Genomic DNA, 23,773 nt, shown 5'->3' with positions numbered 1-23,773 from the left:
ACGAAGACGTGAGCAAATAGAAAGCTGCATTAGATCACAAAACAATATTCCACGTGAATGAACCCCTCACAGAGGATCGTCGAATCCATCATTCAAAAATAGCAACTACTGCAATCCCGTGCGGGAAAGCATCAATCACAGATGCAGCCGAGAGGCCCGTGGTATTTCTGGAGAAGTTGCGGAGACCCAGAGCTCAGGTGGGAGAATCTGTCAACACAGATTCTCCCACCAACTATTAGTCATGCAGTCCATGAATCTGGCCCTTAGGGAGGACTGACAAAAAGAAGGTTGTTGCTGAATGAAATGAGAAGTCACATTTAAAGTTCGCTTCAAGCCATATAGGGAATGGAGCTAAGCGGTGGACGAAATCCCCATAAAGACACGTGGTGGCTGCATCATGTTGAAGCCTCTGCTACTAAAGTTTGCTCTTACATTGCAACAAATCATTTTATTAGGTATGGCTAGTGCTGTAAGACACTATAAAAGAAGAGCAAATGGAAATACATAAATCTAGCTATTTACGTTAATTATTCAGCACAACCCCCCGCAGAAAATAAATAAAATTTTGACCTGCTTCATCTATGTGTCCTACATTTCCTTTTCAAAATGGAGCTGAATAGCAATGGCGAAATATGACAAAACATGATCACAGCAATGCAAAATGTTTCCTTACAGCAACAAAGAGGATCGAGCAATTTGCGATTTAAAAATTGCAAATCTCACTTGATTTCAGTGATTCCATTTAAATAAACACTGACTTTGTTGTTCGGCATTGCTGGGATGTTCTCTTCATCTGATTTCACGTTTCAGTGCCTGATAGCTGGAACCCTTTGTATCTGCCGCTTTAACCTGCCACAAACGTCTGAAGTGCTACTGTTGCTCTCATAAGCCCATTTTGGGTTCCCTCTGTGATGAAAGGATGATGTAACAGAAATGAACATAAATGATGTAACACAAAGAAACGCGACACACATGCAGCACGTCCAGAAATACTCACACAATGGGCTCTTGATCTCCTTTCAGCCGCCGCTGAGAGGCAAAGCTCTGAAGCCTAGTGGGGTAACTTGCTGAGTAAGTGCTGATTAGATGCATATTATTGATTTTGTGCATTGATTCCCCTCTTGCCCGTTCATATTAGTTTGGAGCGGCCACATAATGGTTGCAGTAATGACACATTAATCCTCAATGCAGCTGCAAGCAATGTAAGCCTTCATCACATTTCCCTGAAAAGTGTAAAATAGACATACGGCTGTGTCCTAAAAAATGATTGCTTCATTAGGGTTTGGTTTTGAGATGCAGTACTGAGAGGGGCCACCAGGTGTCTGTAGAGTCGAGGGGATACATCCTGTTCACAGCAGCTCGGGTATGGAGGGTAGGGGCCTCTCATTCCTGTTCTGCACACTATGAATATTAGATGGCGGTGCTGTACTGCTGCTGTGTGGCTTGATGGGTTCCCACACCCAGCAAACAGGCCGCATTAGCAACAGAAGCTGTTTTTCAGAGCAACAACGGCGTCAGAAGACGCTAGAAGACGCAGAACTAAAGCATCTTTCAGATTGAGTAAATCTTGAGAACCTTCTGGAAGCTCTCATCTCCGAATATATAGTGTATGCATGTATGCATGCCAGCATGTTCAGATACATGCATTTAACCAGTTATCTAAATGTGCAAACACGCACCTATATCAGTACCACTCAACCCGAGCAGCTGGAGCGAACCGCCGTAGCCGCAGCAAGAACATGCTTCCAATCAGGAGGTTTTTGTGTTGCTATTGACTGTTCAGACACAAATGATAGGTATGGTGGATATTTTATTTTATATGTAGGATTTTCAACAATATATTCTATCTTCTTTCTTTCTTCCAGCAAAGGGGACGCAACAGCTATTGAGACAGAACTGTTGAGAGACTACAAGTTTGGACAACAGCAGCTGATAGAGCTTTGGGGACAAGCATCTGCTCTTGCCATCACTAAGGTATAAACAAAGATTTTATTTTATTGCCTTGTTTTTCTCCTTTTTCTTCCCTTCTTACTTTTGTAGCAGGCAAACTTGACATGACGTAAAAGACAGCAGGAAAAAAAACAACAACGAACCATTGATGCTATCCATCTAACCATCTGTTTGTTCATGGATGTGGGCCATGAGGTGTTACAAAAGACAGACAAGACAAATAACATCTTTCCACCGTGCTTTTACTGCAGAGTTTTGCTCTTTTTACATAAAAATATTTTGAACAGACTTTTCTGCTCAGTTTTCTAAGCCTTGCTACATTTGCTCGTTAAACTACTGAGGCACTAAACTCTCAACAGTAATAGTCAACTTTTGTCTTGTCTTTTTGCTAGTGGAGGGAAATTTTCCATCCTCACCAACAGGCCCTTACTGAAAGAAGATCTGATGTCCATATTTCTTGACTAATATACATTTAAAATAAAATAAAATTTTGCATACATTGTTTATTTATTTACACTCATGTCATTTCTTATTTCCTGGGTCATTCCTTTCCTGTCCTGCTCCCCACTGTCTGTACATAAAAACAGCTTGGTGAAATTCATGACTTTTTCAGTCATGTTCCTTCTCCTGTAATAGGAAATATAAACTCACTTCTATTTGTCAGCAAGAAAAAAACAAAAAAATACTTTTGCAAAGTATTTTTGCAAAAAAAAATCAGCAATTTTGTTGGTTTGCCTTGTTGAACATTTGTGAAAAAATAAATAAATCTAAAGCTAGATTAAACGTTCAAGCTAACCCGAGACTGCTGGCTTGTCAAACGCAGTCTTAACCACATCTTTATAAAAATGCTCCACTCTGCATTTCTTGCAGACTGTCACTAAAGGTCATACGTTTTTGATACAGCTCCTCAGCCTGCTTGTTCGAGACTCCGAAATCAACACATTTCTCAGTTAATCCTCCTGTGTGCCCATTCGAGCGTAGAAGAGGGTAAAAAGTCACAGCTGCCGCTACTTACACTCCCCTAATTTGCATCCAAATCCACACAAATGTCTTATTATTATGTAGCGCGAGTGGTCTGAAATTTCAGTGACATTTACTTCTAAACATTTGTGCGGTTCACCTCAGGACAGAACACCTGAGCTAACTCTTTGGCAGCGCCTCTCTACGACGAAACCACACCGCCGCTCTTCTTCTCTGGTGTGGCTGCGCTTTCATTTCGCTGTGATCTGGACTTTTTCAGGATGAGGTGTGTGTGTGTCAGGGAGAGCTGGTAGGAACACATGTGGTTGCCTTTGACCGGACCGCTGGCTTGGTTGAACGCCACGCTGGTTTCCACTGTGGGCTTTCTCAGCGGGCCGTGATGAATGAGAGCCCGAGCTACAGGACACATGAAACCCTGCTTTATTAGGAAGGGAAGGAAAAAAAGACATGCAGAAACACATTTTTTTTTTTAGTTTAAGGGCAACTCAAGTCAAAAGGGTTGGTAACAGCAACCTCGTCAGGCATCTTGGAGATGAGAGTGAAACCGGGCCGTGTGGCGGCATCAAGTCAGAAACGGAGGCTTTATATTATCCCCTCATAGTGTGTGATTTAACCAACCACATCCACTTCCCCTCTATTATCATCAGCCACCATTGGCCCCATGCCTGGCCCTCCACCAGCAGACCCTACAGCTTAGTGTTACTAGACAAACAAGGCCTGGATGCGGCAGATCACGGCTGCCCACAGCCGCCAGCAGCGCGCTGCTGCTGAACATGACATCACTGCTATTTAAGGTAAATTACAGTAGAAGGAGCAGCAGACAGACTGATTTCACTGATTTCATTCTTGGCCCTGTCCCACTGCTGCTGCTGCTGGATGCCCCAAACCCCCCCCCCCCCCCCCCCCCCCCACACACACACACACATGTGCGTGTGCCGCCTGGTTGCCAGATAGATTATAACTTTTCTGTAAGTAATCCCTTTAGTGTTCTAACAGCAGTGGCCACAACCACCAGCTCCAGACTGTGTGATTCTGTATCAGTCTGAGGGTTTTCAACACCTGAATGGAGACAGGAGACATTTGTGTTGCCATTGCAGCAATAAATTAGTCTTAGTTCACAGGAGCCCCTGGGCTACAGTTTGGTGTTTTAGTGCAAATTTTATAAGGTTCTGTTTCTTGGTGATTATATTTGTGTTTTTAGGCCTCTGGCAGGTTTTTTTAGGGGGTTTGATATGTGTTTCAGAATTATCTAGGGGACAGTTGGGGAGCGCTTTCTTTTAGTTCTTAAGTGTTCGCTTTGAGGCACTATTATAATCAAGACTAACATAATTTGATCATGGGGAGCGTAGGAGGACAGCCTTGATGCCATTGGTCTTACTCGTGCACTTTCTCGTTCTTTCAGTCATCTAAATACCCGTCTGGTTTCCAATCTTGTATTAAAACTTAATAAAAAGTTTAATACGATTGACATTTTTTTTTAAAATTAACTGCTTTTTTGTGTCTGAACAATTATGACATAAAACATTCCTTTTTTTAGCTATGTGAAATAGGTTTTTATACATCTTTAACATTTTCAGATTTTGTCACACTGCGACCATGTTGTGCAACAACAGGTTTGGTTTGTCTATTAATAATTATTAATAGGCACAAAAAGTACTTATTACAAAGTTGGTCATTTTAATCAAAACGACCAAGTTTGGGAACCACCTTATTTCCAGTAAATAAAAGGCAAATAGCTCTAAGTCTCTGTCAGTTAACATTTTATGAATGGTGGCCTGGTGAGGTGTGCTATTATATAACAATAGCTGTAGGAGTAAATTCACCCACTGGCATTTTCAAACATCAAGTGTTGCACACATATACAGAATAAACACAAATAACTTCTTTCCAAAATGCAAGTATTTATTCACAAAATACTTCAACGTCCAGTTAATTTACTTTAGTCAACATTTATTAATTCAAGCTAGTAACCTTAGACTAAATACTAAGGAAAACTAAAAAGACAAACTGCATAATAAAGTATGGACAAAAAGGAAAATGTAAAATTAAAATTTTTAGCCAATAAATGTTGCCTCACAACCTTCAGATTATGAGATTGAAACCAATAAACGATGCAGGGATTTAACTGTTCAGTGTGATTATGTATGTTTAAGAACCGAGATTTGTATTTGAGGCATTGAAATTAGGATCAAATTAGCTTTAAAACTAATTAAGAACAACAACTGGTCTGTGTTTTAACAACCCAGTCACAATGCAAACAGAAGGGAAAGTTAAATATTATTGTGAAAAAAAACGATTTACATTAGAAATCAGTAATTTTTTATTACTTATTAGTGTTTGCTTTACCAAAGGATGCTTATAAATCCTCCCTTGAGGTGCAAACCTTGATGATTTTTTTTTCTTTTAATTTTTTGTGGCACAAGTGGCATTTAATTAAAGTAGGCAGACAGGAAGGGGGCTGAGTGAGAGAAGACATGCAGCATAGATCCATGGGCTGGAGTCGAACCAGGGACGGACACGTTGAGGACAAAGGTCTACACATATGGGCCATGTGCGCTACCCCTGTGCCTCCTATCCCAGTGATTTAATTTATTGCTGTTAAGGTAATATGTACCAACTCATGCCAAACATGCCAGGAGGAGAGGGGCAGAGAGGGATAACAAAGATAGAGTAAGAAAAAACAGCGACACAAAGAAAATATTTAGACAAAAATTAATTACAAAACCCAACACCACTTGCTATATAAACAAAACAAAAAAAAAATCCTCCTATGGCCTCCACGGGGGAAAGACAATCAAGAACTACTGCAAACAGCCAAAACTGACAGATAAAGTAACCCAGGAAGCTTCAACACCAGCGGGAAGAACACGAGACAAAACTGTTGCCTTTGATGGAGAGAACTACAGGGCGTCACAGCTACTGTATTACAAGTGCATAACTGTAAGTATGAGCATGCAAAATATGGGGTGTTGGTCTTACATGAATGGTGCTCAGATATGGGTGCAGAGAACCAGAAGTGAGCACAGAGGACCCCCAGGACCCAGAAATCCAGCAGCCCCATAAACACGAAGGACAGGCAGCTCACTGGGACACCATGCGTCCACCCAGAGGACAGCAAAGGAGAGCCCAGCACTGCAGCCATGGAGCAGGAGCCTCCTGGAAATCAGGTCAGGGGCCTCGCTGGGCCCCGGTCACCCAAGTATGCGTCAACTGAGGAATCTAGGCTCACTCATGGCCGAGCCCGCGCTGCCCCATGCAAAGGGCCTGCCTGATAGCTGAGAGGTAGTTACTAGGAAAAGCATCTGCTCGTGTTGGCACACACGGCAGGTGTGCAGAGCTGCGATTTAAAATCGGTCTCTTCTCAGGGCAGATGAAAGGAAGGACAGGTGTACCAGCTTCATAAACGTGCTCAAGGACACGGTCTCTTCTGGGGAATATGTAATTGTTTCAGACTGTTTACTGCAGGAGCTCAGAACTAGCCAGGTTCAAGCGGTTAGTCTCATTTTTGGCCCGGATACGGTCAGCAGTTACTTTGACAGCAGACCATACTTATTTAGCATCCAAGGTTTCTTTGACGATGCATTTTTCTACTCTGCCAGCGTAGATCAAGACATTCACATGCGTGTCCCCCCCAAAGCAGTCTTGTGGGTCGGCGGGAAAAGAGGAAGAACTCTGCTTTGCTGATGCTATTATGCCTCTTTGACATCATGGGGATTCCAGCTGTGAAACCTCTCCTTCCTGGAAGCTGACATGGAAACAAATTAATACAGTTCATTCTGAGATTTAGACTTTTACCAGTCCTTTTTCACATGGCCGGATCCCAAACAACCACAGACTTCGACTCATTACTTTGAGGGGGAATTTGTGCGAAGGACCAACACAAACCTTTCGCTAAAGTGGATTGGAAGGAAATTTATAAATGGTTTTCCATACTCTTTCCTTAGAAAAACCTGAAAAAGTATAGCCAGTTACCCCTAAATACAATCAGGTGCAACCAACTACCTTCCAGAGTCTGCTAATTCAATACGTTCTACTGTCATTACAATATTTACATTTTTTTATGTTTTGTATTTGTGCAACCCTTTTAAACTTGTGTCTGTTAAAATTGCTTTATAATTGAAATATACTTACTAGAAAACAAAGTCCTCCTGTAATTTAATCTGAGTATAAATCCAGTTGTTCTTTGAAGGCCTGAGATGTTTATTAGGGCACAAGCAGCATCATGAAGATCGAGAAAAACAACAGACCGATCAGGGATGAATCTGTTGAGAAGCATAAGGCAGGGTCGTGTTATAAAACCATATTCTGAACATTGGACAGCTCATAGAGCACTGTTCAGCCCTGAAAATGGAAAGGATATGACACAACTGCAAACCTACCAAGACATAGCTGTTCACCTAAACAGACAGGCCCATGGTAACTCTGGAGGAGCTGCAGAGATTCACAACTCATGTCTGGGTATCTGTTAACAAAACCACAAAACAACCCCTGTCTTTTAGGTAAGAGTAGCAAGAGGAAAGCCACTGTTCAAAAAAAGCTGTTAAAGGTCCCATTTAAAGTTTACCACAAGTGGACACAGAAGGCATGTGTGTTTTGATTATATAAAACAATGGATATTTCTGGCCCACATGTACGACACTACGTTTGTTGGAAAACTAACACTGCACACACACTTCCCACTGTGACCCATTGTGGGGGCAGCATCATGCTGTGAGGACGCTTTTCCTCAACACAGGCATGGGAGCTGGTCAGAGTGATACGTAGAGGAACTAAGCTAAAATTAGAACAGCTATAGAAGAAAAGCTGTCCCTTGAAATTGTGGTCAAGGTTCAACTTCCAGTGGGATACTGAAACTTTTTTTTTTTTTTGCAACTGGGACAAAGAAGCTGGGATTATTTATAGAGCTACATTCAGGGCAATCTGGAGAAAAAAGCTGTTAAAGGCTGCAACGTATGAGTCAAGTCAAAAGGGCAGGCCTTAATGCAATTAAAGAACTGTGGGAAGACTTAGATTTATACTCACAACTGCTCTCTGTCCAAGAAAGCTGAGGTGTGCAAAACTGGAAAGATTTACTCGCAAAGAATTGCAACTGTATATGCAATTAAAGGTAGTTCTAAAAATTATGGACTCAAGGGGCTGAATAGAAATGTTCACGTTTATTTGTAATAAATAAACCTGTAATATTTTAGAACAGCATGTTTGCGTCTCCTTCCACTTCACAATTTGTACTACTTTGTGTTGGTCCGTAACACAAGATGTAACACAAGATAAAATACAATGTAGGTGGTGGTTGTTACATTGTAAAGTGTAAAGCCTATGGTTTAGCCCAGTGACATGAAGAACGATGGAAGGATACATCCCTCTAACCATACATAAACCAAAGGCATAAAGGAAATATACCAGAAATGTCAGAGGAAACTGTTGCTGAGGTGGTTTGAGTTGCTAGAAAGTATTTTGGAATAAAGCTGTCCAACATATTTCACCTGATACAGGAAGCAAACTTCCATTACTCCTGAATAGGAATCTATGCAAAATACATTAAAGAACGGGGAAAAACTGGGTCATACTTTCAAGCTGTATTTCACATGATGATCAAAAAAGCTGGGGAATTCAACATTTATGTAAAGATCACCCTGGTAGTCTCTCATTTCTCATTAAAAGGAACAAAAAGAAGTGCGTCAACAAACGTGTCGGCCTCCAAGACCCTATTAAACATGCCATTTATCTCCTCTTTTGGTAATTGCCCTCATTTATTCAGTGATCTGAAAGCCCTAAATCAGAATTAATGACTAATTTCAACAGATTTATATCAGAATTATCAAGCTTTGGTTGGCAGATGAAATTACAGAGACGCTTCATAATGCATTACAACTTCGCCTGGAGTGAGCAGCGATTTCAAACAGAGCTTTACCCTAATGGGTTCTGCAGCAGCTGAAAGGACTCCAGCAGTGATCGTCATGATGGCTCTCAACATTCACAGAAACACTCTATGAACTTTCTTTTACTAACATAAAATGTGGTGAGTGCATATGTAAATAATATGCTTATTTAAACCAGGCAGGCTAAGGCAGAGGGGGTATTTTATTCCTCGTAAATCAGTGCATCTATTATTATTATTACTAAAGTTCTGGCTCTTTTATAGAACTTGCAGTCATAAAGGGCCATTATGAACAAATACAAACACAATGAGTCATCTTCTATGTTATTACTGTAAAATCCATGCGTTCAGCGGCTCCATTTTAACCCTGAAACGGGTCTCAAACTCCAGTTCTGGAAGGTGGAGCTTCTATTCAGGTGTGTTTGACCAGAAACAAGTCTAAAAGTTGCAGAACTAAGACAGCCGTTTTAGATTGTGCGCTTTTGAGAAAAAGCAGATTACTGTTTTATCCAAATGCTGTCCTTCTTGTGAGACAAAACAGTTAAAAGAATATTTTGTGCTCAGACAAATTATGCTTGGAGGGGTGAGCTGCTTTTGTGACTAATAATGTATTACTCAGCTGTGTTTCAGACATGCTTCTGAGACGAAAAAGATGACGTTATTCCTCACAAATGTGCCCATGTGCCAGTTGTTAAACTTGTCTTTCTGACAGTTGCCCCTGAGCAATTTGTTGTTTATTGGAAGGAATCTTGCAGATAAAAGCAGCCGGCTGATAAATAAAATATGGCTGAAAACAACAGTGGAAAACATGCTTTGTTTACATAGCATGTGCTGTTTGGCAAATGTATTAATTGCACTTAAATCTTTCCATATTTTTCACATTGGAAACACAAAGTTAGCATTTAATAATCGTTTTATGTAATAGATCAACACAAAGTAGCCCACAATTGTGAAGTGGAAAGAAACTGATACAAGTGGAAGAAAGTGTTTTTGAATTTTTTTTTTTTTTTGCAGCAGAATGAATCTAAAGTTACAGCCAGAGCCACAGTCAGACATGTTAGCTTAAAGCATATACATGTGTAAGCATGGCCCAGTCAAACTAAATCCCATTAAAAATATGGGGCAAGAGTTGAAAATTGATGCCCACCGTCGCTTTTTAAATCTGCCAGAGTTCTAGCTTTTTTGCAAAGAAAAATAGGTATTTATTTATTGTATTTGTATTTATTTAGACCTTACCTGACCCAAAACAGATCTTTTGTCCAAGTTTGATTAATAATGGTACCTTCTATTGAATTTACTGCCAAACAAATAAGCAATAATACCGCTTTGTTTCTGCTCTTAAATGAAGAATACTTTCTTTTTAAATTGCATACTAATTTTAGCTGTCACCCCGATGCTCAGTCTAAACCAACCAGCAATCCTCCATGTCCCATGGCAGCGGAAACAATCTCCCTTACATCTCATTGAGTTTCTGTGATTATTTCTCAGCTGAGCTGTTATAATGGAGATAACAGCCGGTCTCTCCTATTCTGGGTTCATCGCTCTAGTTAATGCGCTCAGAGTCTTGTTATCCATCCAATTATCCAACGTGGACAATGGCCTATTTCCCCACATGAACTTTCTGCTGTAGTGAAAACTGAATTAAAAGTGGAGGTAGATGAGTTTTATACACAGTGGAGGAATTTCAGCCTACGTGTTATTGTTTTTGATTTATGGGCAATTTCAACTAGGCTACGGATGACATTTTTGCACGATACGCATATTCTTATTGTTGACAAAGGACAACATCAAAACACGGATAACAACCTGTGAATAAAGGTTTAACTACTATGGTGAGGTTATTCAATTTATTATGATGTCCTATTTGTGATGTGGTTCTGAGAATGTTAGTTTCACTGTGTCACACACAGTAACCTAGTTTTATTAAGAGCCAAAACTGGGACAATAATGGGATAATTGTTCCTGTTCTGACACAAATTTGTTGGCTTCTATTTAGATGAGACTTCTGTGCAAACTTGGTGCGTAATTAGTTTTTTGTCTCGTTTTGGTTCATATGGTTGAATTGCTATGACTTACACAATGTTGAATCGCTATTTTCCATTAAGACAGAAAGGCAAAATTTCACAACCATAAAAATACAGAGGCTTCCGATTTGTTTCCATAGAAGATGCCTTGCAAAAATATTTACACTGCCTAAACTTTTTTTGTGTGCATTTTCTCATTTTAGAGCCATACATGCTGTAAATATGTATATTCTGGTGCGCATAAACAGACAGTTATACGTCGTTTTCAGTCTTCTATTTGTGTGTCTGTGATAAAACCCCTTTTAATCTGATAGTCCTGAAATACCCATAGAACCAGCTGCCTTCATAAGTAACATAATTAATAGATAGAATCCACTTGCATGCACTAAAATCTCAAAATTAACCTCACAACTCCTCTGTAAAATCCTCAGAGATTTGTTGGAGAACATCACTAAACATACAACAACATGAGGACCAAGGAAACACGCCAGACAGTTCAGAAACAAAGGTGTGGAGATATTTAAGCTAGGTTATGTAGCAGGGTTATGTAAAAAACTAAAATGCCCAGCTTTGCACATATCAAGAGCCCTGTTCAATCTATCATCCAACAACTGGAAAGTGTAAGGCACAACAGCAAGCCAACCAAGACGGCACAGTTCCCCTAAGCTGACAGTCCGGGCAAGGAGTGCATTAATCAGACAAGCAGCCAAGAGGACTGTAGTATTTCTGTGGGGACTGCAGAGTTCTACAAATGTGGTGTGAGAATCTGTCAAAAGAACCATTACTGATTTAGCACTCTGCAAAGTGGCTAGAAGAAACCAACATGACGCAAAGTAAGGTAAAGTTTCGAGTTTCCCGTCACATAGAAGACGACAACAGCAAACATTTAAAAGAAGGTGCTCTGGTCACCTCAGACCAAAATGAAAGTATACAGCCTAACCCCACTTCTAAACATCTATGTATGGAAAAGAAAAACAATACCACACATGAGCCTGTCCAAAACGTCGCCAATATGACCCATAGTGGTGGCAGCATCATGCCTGTGGGGATGCTTTACTTCAGCAGGGACAACACTGCAAAAACGGATCTAAAAATAAGTAAAATGTTCTTAAAATTAGTGTATTTGTCCTTCATTTGAGCAGGTAAATAAGATTATCTGCCAATGGAATTAGTATTTTGACCCCTAAAATAAGATAATTAGACATCCTGCACTTGAAATAAGGTGATTGAGATTAATTGTTCTTATTTTAAGTGCAAAAATCTTATTCCATTGGCAAATCATCTTATTTACCTGCTCAAATCAAGGACAAATACACTAACTTTAAGAACATTTGACTTATTTTTAGTTCTGTTTTTGCAGTGAAGGAAGCTGAGCAGAACTGATGGGGAAAAAGAGACTTCTTCACACGGAAGATCTGTGGCATGACTTGAAATGGATCCATCTTGTTACACTAAGCTCAAACCATTTTTGAAACATTGCTGCAAGATTATTTGTAAAGTAAAGATGAAAACAATATATAATTTTCCTTTTATCTTATGGTTTTTCTATTGCTCTGTTCAATGATATATACAAACAAAATACATTTTGTTTGCGGTTGTGACGTGGCAAAATGGGAAAAGATTTAAGAGATATTAATAACAAAGCACTGCATTTCCTATAATGCAATTAACCCAACATTTTGTTTTGGGTACCATGAAGAATCTGTGGAAAATCAAAATAAAATTAATGAAGACCGTTTTGTTGTAAGTGCGCACATTAAAACACACTCTCACTAACATGGCACCTCAGTGTGTATTTGTTTATTTTTTAGATAGAGACGGAAGATTAGTCAGTCAGGAAGACAGCCCCACAGGTGAATAGCTGTCTACTTTAAGAAGGTGCAGGCTGGTTTACAAGGGAGAGTGAGGCCACTAAACAAGACAGTTGCCAGCAGCCCAAAGCAGTCGGGACGGAGACGGAAAGTGTGTTATATATACAGAGGCATCCCGTGAAGAGGGTAATGGTATTTTTTCCACTGTAGCCAGGGTTATTTTAATGATAACAGACTGTCTCTCAAAGACAGCTCGTGCCATTTTCAGCCTCCTCTGGCAGTAGCAGCGTTCTGTGGCCTAGTATTTGAAGAATGATGAAGGCTGAGGTAGAGATCGGATAACCTGTGCCGAATAAGAACCATAAGTTGCAGTGCCAGAAGTAAGCTGATGCTATAGTTTTACCATTTATCACCAAGATGCTTGAGAAGAGGATGTCTGAGAAGCTAATTGCCGCTTTGGAAAAATATGCCATTCTTGATTAATTTCAGTCAGGGCTCCTAGTAGTCATTTATAAAAAAAATAAAAATAAAAAATTCTCTTAGAGTCTCAGCTGATGTTCTGGTGGAAAGTGACACGTGGAATTGAATTGGTGTGTTTACCTCATCTTTTGATACAGAAGACCACCACATCTTGCTTGAGCTCGGCTGAGGTATTGGGCCGGTGTACCTCATAGTGGTTTTCTTCATATGTATCAAATTATTCATTCTGTGAGCTGCTTAAAATTATGGGTCCTCTTCAAGTCCACTTCTTCATGGTGTTCCACAGGGTTCTGCTTTGGGGCCATTGTTATTTCTGGTAACAATGGCCCCAAATGGGCATCTACACACTTCCTCTTCCATTTGAAGCCCTTTCATAGATGTTTCACTGCTACACAGATGATATGCAGTTATAAATCTCTTCCAAGCATTAATAGGTCTCTAAGCTACACATCTTAAAAAAAGTACTTAGAGTGTATAAAATGTTGGATGGCTGAGAATGTTATCTGGCTTAATAAAGGATATTAACCCCTCATACTATATTGCCAGGAATCATAGGATAAACTTTTATTGGTTTTACATCAGACGTTTGTGTTAATCTTTGGTTCGGTCATGTTTTTTATCACGTGAGAAACATTTAAAAGTTAAGATGTATTGTTTTATGGTCAGGAAATTAAATTGTTATTACATTGTTTATGCCTTTGAAATAGGAAAATTGTCACTCAAATATTTAATCAATCTTGAACTCCCCACATGTTGGACCAAATGCTGCTGCCGGGTTTCTGACCAAGCTGCAGAGGTTTTCCCGTGCTGCACTGATCCTAGCACAGATACACTGGCTCCCTATTCACTTCAAAGTACATCTCAAGATCTTGGTTGTTATTGAAAAGGCTCTTAATAGATAAAGCACTGCTATACACTAGGACAGGGGTTACCAAACTTATCAGCCTGGGAGCCTTAAAACAACAATGCCAAAAACCAGCGGGGGGGGGATATAGTAGTAATTTTAGGGGAACGCTTATAAAAAAGCGCAATCTTACCCCTATGTTTATTCTTCTCTCTCTTTTTTTTTACGTGTCCTGTCTGGCTGTGTAGCATTAAGAATTTATGTCTTAATGGCAAAAAGAGCCCAACAGAGCATTATTGCTTCCGGCATAGTGCTCTGCTTGATATATACAAAATTGTTTATTCTAATAATGTCCTTTATTTTTGTACGCCTAATATTATAACTTTATTCTCGTAAAATCCCACCAAAAAAGTTGCATTATGGCCATTGCTGACTAAAGAAAATAAATTACTGCCCCCAGAGGAGAAGATTTCCGCTAAAAATTAAATAAATAGAGATTAAATTCACATATGTGTGTGGAAAAAACTTACAGAGGACCAGAATATCTGAGCCCCGCAACCCCCCCCCCCCCCCTTCAGCTTTGCGCTGTGTACAGATCAATGAGATCATAAATGGTAAATGACTTGTACTTGTATACCACTTTAACTAGTCCAACGACCCCACAGTGCTTTACACCCAGTCAGTCATTCACACATTCACACCCTGACGGTGGTGAGCTGCTAGTAGCCACATCAGCTCTGGGGCGACTGACAGAGGCAAGGCTGCCATACATCGGTGCGACTGGGCCCTCTAACTCCTGTGGCACTGTTGCCCCATGAGCGCTAATAGCTAGGGGTAGAGCCATTTCATTAGTAGGTTGAAGGAACTAACTCCTGTTGAGTTTAAGGATTTCAGAGGTTTCTAAAAACAACAAAAAATGTTTTCAATTTGCCTTTTCTTAACTGTCTATATGTATTATTGGTTAATGTTTTTAGCTTTTTTTTTTGTATCACATTGTGATTGATTTCTGGAAACGTGCAATAAAAATAAAATTGTACTCACTCACTTTACTCATCTTTCACTTTCATATCTCCACTGAAAGGCCTATCCACTGAGTTCTCTATCAAAGAAGCAGCCCACAGTGCTGGTGATCTGTGGTCCAGATCAAAATGGCTCCATTGGCCTGGTGTGTGCCCGACATCTTCGCATATTCGTAAGTAAAATACAAAGTAAAAACATCAAAGTGAATGATATGGGTCTGAGAAAACGAATGGTAAAACTATCTTCAAACAACCCGGTGAGTCATTCAGACAAATGAAAGAAAAAAAAAAAACCACCAACCTCAAAGTTTTACTTATATCATGACTAACAGGGGATTTAGTATACAGGCCCTGAGTGCTTTACAGAATTTCTTTCGGCTCCTGTAAACGGCTTGGAGCAGTTATCCCATTACCCTCTCTGCAAGGGCACTCAGACAGTCATGATGATATCATGGCATTGTTACTCCCATTAAAGCTGTCTTGAAGGTTTGCTACACCCCCTCAATGAGATGTTGGAGTTATCTCTGCAGGTCAGGCTGCATACTGCCTGATATGTCTAGACAATTTATTTTAAGAGCATTGATCTATCACTTCCAAAACTCACTGAAGACTTTAGCATCTTTTTGTACTTACAGCAGAAAGATATCCTGTTTTAGTCCCTGGCTTTATCAGAGGGGAAACATCAGCTATGAGTTTTGAAGATCTTTAGGTTAGACTGGAATTGATGTCTACACTTTAACATAAGTGTGAGACATGCTAGATTCACTGTGCATAGATATTTCAAATTACAACCATGTTTTTGAGATTATGATTCAAGCAGGCAGGTGCGTCTTTATAGTCTTCCTCTCCTCCAAACCCTCTCTCACGCTACAATCATAAGACTATGAACAAGGTCAAGGGTCAGCTTTGAGATATGCCTGTGCAAATTCTCAGTTACCACAGCAAACAGGCTTAAATGGGAGAAAACCACTTTAAGCCTGTGTTAGACCCCTGTATATGTGTCAAAATGTTTTCAGAAAGAACTGAGAGAAAGTCCAGTTGCCTCCGATTTAAGCCTGTTTGCTGTTGCAGTGACCCGGGTAACTGAGAATTGTCAAATTCTGAGAATACTGTCAAATTACATATATTAATTAAAAGATTTTTTATAACATTATTTTGATTTTTTTTTTGGGCATTAACAGTCTAGTCTGCTTTTTGGAGCTTTTTCCACATTTATTATTTTTACCTTTCACAGCTGTAATTCGGCGGTCATTATCTTGCAACTTTTTCACATTTTGTTACATTACAACCAGACATTTCAATGTATTTTATTGAATTTTATGTGTTAGACCAACACAAAATATCATATAATTACAAAGACAAATGACACCCAGTTTTCAAAATCTTTTCCCTATAAAATCTGAAACGCGTGAAGCTCAGTTGGATTCTTTAACTTTATGGAATAGTACAGAGGAGGAACTCATGCCTTTCTGAAAGAAAGGCATAAGCAGTTCTGCATTATGCTAACCACAAGTCCATTCAAAAAAGTCCATGGTGGAAAACAGACACACGGCCCTAGAAACACATGACCCATCATGAATCATGGTGGTGGCAGCATCATGCTGTGGGGATGGAGCTCTTCAGCAGGGACAGGGAAAATGGTCGAAGTTGATGGTACAGTGGGTGGAGCTAAATACAAGAAAGTCCTGGAAGGAAGTCTGTTATGAAGCTCCAAAATGCTTGAGACTGGTTCACCTTCCAGCATGAAAACAACTCTTAATGTGCAAGGTTTAGATACATGCATTCAAGGTTTAGATCAAAGCACATTCATGTGTTTAGAGGGATGGCCTAGCGGTCAGAGCAGTGCGTTTGCACTCTGAGGAGGCTGCAAGTACCCAGTTCAATCCCTGCAGACTGCCACTGTAAGCAAGACCCAGATTGCTCCCCGGACGCTGTGAAAGCTGCCCACTGCTCCCTAAGGGATGGGTTAATTTTTTTGGAATGTACAATTGCAATGACAAATAAAGATTTCTTCTTCTTCTGTTAGAATGGCCCATTCAGGTTCAGACCAAGTATTAACTCACAGTGGCTGAAAACAAATGCATGGCACACCTTTCAGATTTTGTTTCTTTTGTAAAACCATTTATCAGCTTATTTCCACTTCATAATAAATTACTTTGTGTTGGGCTATAACTTAAAAGAAAAAAAGAAACACATTAAAGACTGTTATTATAACCTGACAAAACTGTAAATTGGTTCAAGAGCATCAGTAAATCACAATGAACTTTAATGGCAAGAAGTATTTTGTACATACGAGTAATTTGCTGTGGTGATACAGTGCTGCACATAGATAAACTTACATATGACACAAGTAAATGTAGAAATATTTATATAATGTTGAATAAACAAAAACTAATGGAAGTTGTATAAGAATCATAGAAGAGAAGATAGGAATAACACAACTATTTGCAGAGGAAGAACAACAAGACATATATTTACATGTGCATTATTCCTGGTTTGTGTTTGCAAGGCACAGTAATGTGATATATTAGTTTTATTTTACCATGTGCTACATAAATACATTTTTATTACTCTGATTTCCAAAAGAGAACGCAACACACACCAACTCAACAGGAATCGTACTTGTCTGAGTTGAGAAATGGTCCTGCTTTTAACAGCAAATCACTCTTCATGTAGAAGAGTACGTGTTTAGCGTATAATGAGATACCTGTCAACAAGATAATGCATAAGCAACAGAATGAGACAGACATGCATCCACACCCACACACAGTCTGAAGCCCTGACACAGAGCTGCAAATGTGATTAGACAAAGCATGGGAATGAAGGGTTGGCTGAGAGTGAACTGTCCAACATGGTGCACATCTACTGTTGCCCTCTTGTGCATCATTATACTCCTGAGCTATCAAATATGAAAGAAAACACTACGCAGCACAATGGAGAAAAAATATGTCTTTACTAAAGCTAATTCTGTATTAATACATAAAGCAGACTTTCATTAGTTCTGTAAAATAAGTCATTGTGGAGTTAGCTTTTTGGCTAACTACAATATATTACTGCACTGAAATTTCATAATAATAATAATCACATAATAAATCATTTAAACCACTGTTTAATACATAAATTGCAATTTAATGGTTGGCAATAGAAATGACAGGAAACATAAAAAAATTGCATGCTGTTTTTAAAGAGAACATCATTGCATGTGGAAATTTCAATTGTTTTATCCAGGGAAATGACTAACTAGGTGTTGCAAGCTATCTTAATGTCATGTGTTTGAAAAGTAAACTCTACAAGATGCTGTGAACTCCCAAGGCTTGGAAGCTTGGTCTTTTTTAGAAGTGAACATTTACTGGAAGAAGAGCTTTTCTGTAACCCTTTTCTGGGCTGTGAGCTTAAAGATGTTACAGTCAATTAGTTCGTCTTCCATTTCTAACAATTTTCAGCCACAACTTCTGTTGAGGTTAAAGAAATGCCAGGTCCACTGACTAACGCTGAAACCTTAAAGGGTAACTCACGCCCAAATTGAAGTTTTTATAACAATATTCAATTATTTAATATTCAATTAAGAATGATGCAATTACAGTATTCATTTGAAGTTATACAAGTTATACATCTCTGCAGACCCCATACATACAGTAAACAAACTTTATAAAACACCAATTTAAAAAAAAAAAACAGCTGCCAAAGGGACAGCTTGATCCTCCAAGCGTTGTCTCCAGTGAACACAATAAACACGTTACAGTAGTCAGCTACTCTACATTGAAAGAAAAAAAAAGCAAATTTGCACTAATCTAACCTTTCTTTAAAACAAGAAGTATTGGGTGTACATACACCTGTATGCCCATGTTTATTATTATTATTATTATTATTATTATTATTATTATTATTATTACTATTATTATTATTATTATTATTATTATTATTATTATTTTTATTTTTTTTATCTCTTCTGACTTTAGTTTATTTATATTAAATGTCCATATGTTGTAAGAAAGTGAATCCAAAGCCAAACTCCTCAATTCTGTGCCAAAACCACTGAATAGCATATATGTTCCTCGTCTTGGGAGATTGGCATACCCCCCCCCCCCCCCCAAATATAAGATGTTCTGTAAGGCCTAAAGAAAAAGACCTTACAATACTTTTCACACTCTACATATCCTCAGAACTAATTCTAAAACATGCACTTTTAGCGTTCACCCCAGAAACTTCATTTGATGCACAGTGAAAGTAACATGTCAGAAAATAGACCCTTCTTAAAACAAAAAATAGGAAGGGAAAACAGAAATTCAAGCATGAACCTATTAGTTTAACTCACTCAGACTGCTGACTCCTTAAGATCGATCTTTGTGACTGTGAAAATTTCCTGGATCACAGGTGCTTCCTGCAGAGCATCACACACCTTTCAGACAGGAGGTGTCTGGATTTCTACTCTTTTAAGCTTCCAGTGTTACAACAGGAATTTTCATACAGGAAACAGACTGTAGAGACCACAACGTCTCATCAGTGTGCAATCGTATTTTCACCCGTCGTGAACTATTGGTCAGATGTGCACTGAAGCATTTTCCACACTAAATCCTGTCAGCATTTACTGAAACTGTTGGCGAATGTCTGAAAACAACCTTTTCTCTCTCTCTCTCTCTCTCTCTCTCTCTCTCGATGATAACCTTCTCTCCGTTTTCATGTTTTTTCTGTTTCTGATGCAGGATTATGAGCCCACCATCTATCACCCAAAACGCTCCTCTTACAGTCTGCATCAGGATTTCACAATTCAGTGTGAGAAGATGGATATCCCTTTCCTCTCATATCTCCCTACAGAGGTCAGTAACTTTTAACAGAGTACATTTTATAAGCTCATCATCCGTGTCATGACAAATGTTGTTCTAAGTCTGATCAGAGCTGCTATAGTTTTACAGATTTTTCTCTCCCACGTCTGCATGGATGGTACCGATGTATCTGTACTGATGCCATGGTCCAATAATAAATAAGTAATAACTACTACTGTTATTACTTCTGCTACATCTTCCACCACCACCACTACTACTAGTACTAATACTACTACTACTGTTGCAGCTCCTGTAATTGTTACTAAAACTGCTACTACGACTAATTCTACAACTACTACCACTGTCACAGCTACTATTACAACTAGTTTAATTCAGTTAATTTAAAAAAATACGTTTCTAATCCCTTCTTGCTGCAAACACTGAAGGACCTGAGCGTCCTCAAGATGTGCAGTCAGTTCTGTCCCTTCTTGTAGGTGGCTTCACAGTTGTATCTCCAGTCCAGTCTCTTGTCCAGTTGAAAACTGTCGTATTTATCTCCTTTATTTATTTATTCAAGATGAGATGGTTGTTTCCACGCCAGGCCAAACAGCTGTCCACCTGCAGGGCCTCCTGATAGTTGTTTGTTTGCTTACTTGCTTTGGCCAACAGCAGTCTCTCCTGGACCTTCATGATGAGGGATGTAAGGGCGACAGGTCTATGGTTATTGAGGACTGATGGGTGAGTTTTCTTTGGTACTGGAACATAGCAGAAGGTCTTACACAACACTGGAACCATCTTCTCAGTCAGGCTAAGATTGAAGAGGTAATGCAGAATCCCACAGTGCTGCTGAGAACAGGCCTCCATGACTCTGGGATGGACACCATCTGGACTTGCAGTATTTTTCTGTCTCTCTCCAGCTTTCTCTGATTTTTAGAGGCACACAGGTGGAAGGGAGAGGCAAAGGGAGCATCAGCATCTTAGGATTCATGTGAGGATTAACTGAAAGGTCCATGGCCAAGGAAGATAAAACATCGGTGGGAGAGGAAAGCTTTGGGTCAAAGGAGGGTGGGATGTCTGTTTGGCTGTGGGCAGGAGAAGAGGACACTGAGCTTTTTCGTGAACTGACCCTATTGAAGAACGTGTTCAGCTCATTGGCTCTGTCCAGACTTCCATCTGTCTGGTTTTCTGTCTGCTCAAAGCCTGCAGTCTTCTTCATCCTTGTGTTGTTGTTTTGCTGGAGCTCAATCTTTGCTCCAGCTTCTTCCTGCTTCTTCCATTTTGTTGCTCAGCCTCTGAACAAGGTGTTTACACTCTGAGCATATGATCTCTCTCTTCTTCGCTCTGATCTGCATCCACAGTACAAGTAAAAATCTTTGGACCTATATAGGAGAGATCAGACGTTAGCACACAGCTTCAGTCGCTTCAGCTAGGAACCACTGATCAGGCCCGAAATTTGGGAGTAGTGACCTGAATTTGGGACTCAGACCTGAACCTCCAAAAGCATCTAAAGACAATTACAAGGTCGGCTTTCTATCACCTGAAGAACATTTCCAGGATTAAAGGACTAATGTCTCAGCATGATCTGGAAAAACTAATACATGCATTCATCTTTAGTAGAATCGATTACTGCAACAGTGTTTTCACAGGTCTGCCTAAAAAGTGGATCAGACAGCTGCAGCTGATCCAGAACGCTGCTGCCCGCGTCCTCACCAAGACTAAGAAAGTAGAGCACATCACCCCAGTTCTAAAGTCCTTACACTGGGTCCCTGCAACTCAGAGAATAGACTTTAAAATACTTCTGTTAGTCTATAAATCCCTGAATGGCTTAGCACCTAAATACATCACAGACTTGTTATCAGTGTATAAACCCTCCAGACCACTCAGGTCTTCTGGCTCCAGCCTAACTCTGCATACCTAGAACCTGAACTAAACACGGAGAAGCAGCATTTAGTTCCTATGCTCCACTTATCTGGAACAAACTTCCAGAACACATTTGTTTAGGATTGCCTTCGACTGTTCTAGTTAAACTGTTTTACTGAAATATCATTAGTTCAACTTTGTAGTCCAACTGTTTTTAATATTTGATCTTAGTTTCTACTTTTCCATGTTCTATTTTGTTTCTACATTTTATTCCTACTTGCTTTTATTCTGTCTTTTTCCCCCTGTATTTTAATCAGTTGAAGCACTTTGCATTGTCTCTGTACTGAAATGTGCTATACAAATCTATCTATCTATCTATCTATCTATCTATCTATCTATCTATCTATCTATCTATCTATCTATCTATCTATCTATCTATCTATCTATATATATATATATATATATATATATATATATATATATATATATATATATATATATATATATATATTTAAGAATAGATACAAAATAGATACAAAAATTTCCCCAGAAGGAACAGAATAAATTTTCATATGACTCAACGTTACATTTATCTTCCACGTTTCTGTGTTAAACTCCAACAAACAGCCTCACTTTTTAAGGTTGGAGTTTAATGTTTGACTTTGGCAAATGATCTGTTTGAAAGGTATGCACGGGAAAACTATATTATTTATGCTAACATGTGCTTTGTTCAGGTGCAGCTTATAAATGATGCCTACAACCTAGTGATTGATGCCATGCTGGGCCTTGAGACAGACTCATCCAACATCAAGGAGCCATTTTCTGGCATTCTGGTCACCCTGAAGCAAATCAAGATTCCTATAGTCAGTGTGGATGTGCCCTCAGGTAAGCTTTAAAAACAGTGTATCTAACTTGAGGCCAACAAACAAGACAGTATAAATGAGAAGAAAGGCACCCTCGTATGAGCTCTGGCTTACAGAAAGGAGTTTCCAGGTCTGGTTTCAGACATGGAGAATAAATCTTGGATGAACTGTCAGTTTAGTCTGAGTTCATCATACTTCATCTTCAGCACCGGTTGAAGAACATTTATACATAAAGCTCCCTTCTTCTTTTTCCCAGGTTGGGATGCAGATGAACCAAGTCAGGATGGAATAAACCCAGAAGTTCTCATTTCACTCATGGCACCAAAGAAGTGTGCACAAAACTTCTCTGGGAAGCATTTCTTGGCTGGACGCTTCCTGCCCTATGACATTCAGAAAAAGTATGATCTTAATCTCCCAGACTACGCTGGCACGGACTGTCTCCTGGAACTGTAACACATGTAAACACAAAGAGTTGGTGTGACCACTCTTTCCTTGGTTGCATTTTATAGGTTGTTACTGTAATTTAATGTTAACATCTCAGTTGTTTAGATCCAAAATGCACATTAACCAAATGTGTTGTTGCGCTACCGTAAAAGGATGATACTTAGACCCATGGCTTTGAGTCGCGTCTGTTTAGGTAATGGCAGGAGGCGTTTGCTGTCAGTCGATGTGTAAAAGCTGTAGCAGAACACTGTTTTCTAATTTCCAGAACAAGAAATGAAAAAAAAAGTTTTCTATCATCACAGTTACTGGATTTTCTTTTCTAAAAACCTAAGCTTTTATGTTCTCACATATACGTTCTGTGGACCTTTTTCCCTGAGTGTGCTGCTAAAATAACGTGGTGTAGGTTGGCATTTTAAATAAATATTTTTTTTTCTTTTATTGTTCATCATTCATTTTGAAACTTGCCATTTCATTCTTTGACTTATTGCCTTTGCTTTTACAAAATGTTCAGATATTTCTTGTTCACCATTAAAACAATTGTGCAGTTTCTGGAAGTGTAAGCTCTCTGGTATTCTTTTTTTATTTTATTTTTTTATTTTTTTTACTATTACTAACACCGACAATGATTCAAGATGCACTTGCCTTTTTTTTTTTCAAAGCTGGAGGTAGAAACTAAAAACAGAAGTAAATGATGACAATATTTGACTTTAATTGGGAAGATATTTGGAAAAGTGATTCCAAATTATGTTTAATGTTTATACAGTACCTTTAAATGATACCTACAACAAACTAAATTTTAATATAAGGCAGTCCTTTTTTTCCCCGCAAATAAAACTCCAAAACGTAACAGTAGCTG

The 23,773-nt window shown here is 39.2% G+C and overlaps 1 protein-coding gene across 1 annotated transcript; it reads left to right on the top strand.

The window, feature by feature from the left end:
- Nucleotides 1-141: 141 nt before the first annotated feature.
- Nucleotides 142-23,471, top strand: yjefn3 (YjeF N-terminal domain containing 3). Its single transcript, XM_036132245.1, has 6 exons — nt 142-197; nt 1,866-1,974; nt 15,050-15,160; nt 19,691-19,804; nt 22,345-22,495; nt 22,730-23,471. The coding sequence occupies exons 1-6, from the start codon at nt 142-144 to the stop codon at nt 22,924-22,926; spliced, it is 738 nt and encodes a 245-aa protein (XP_035988138.1). The 3' UTR covers nt 22,927-23,471.
- The last annotated feature ends 302 nt before the right edge of the window (nt 23,472-23,773 follow it).

Source organism: Fundulus heteroclitus, unplaced genomic scaffold (genome assembly GCF_011125445.2).
Source record: "Fundulus heteroclitus isolate FHET01 unplaced genomic scaffold, MU-UCD_Fhet_4.1 scaffold_489, whole genome shotgun sequence".
NCBI classification, from domain to species: domain Eukaryota; kingdom Metazoa; phylum Chordata; class Actinopteri; order Cyprinodontiformes; family Fundulidae; genus Fundulus; species Fundulus heteroclitus.
The sequence above is the reverse complement of the archived record's forward strand: the minus strand, read 5'-3'. Positions and strand labels throughout refer to the sequence as shown.

Coding starts and splice junctions, on each gene's coding strand:
- yjefn3 (XM_036132245.1), top strand. CDS start 142: ATGCAGCCGAGAGGCCCGTGGTATTTCTGGAGAAGTTGCGGAGACCCA. Junction 19,805..22,344: donor TCTCATATCTCCCTACAGAG/GTCAGTAACTTT, acceptor TGCTTTGTTCAG/GTGCAGCTTATAAATGATGC. Junction 22,496..22,729: donor CAGTGTGGATGTGCCCTCAG/GTAAGCTTTAAA, acceptor TCTTTTTCCCAG/GTTGGGATGCAGATGAACCA.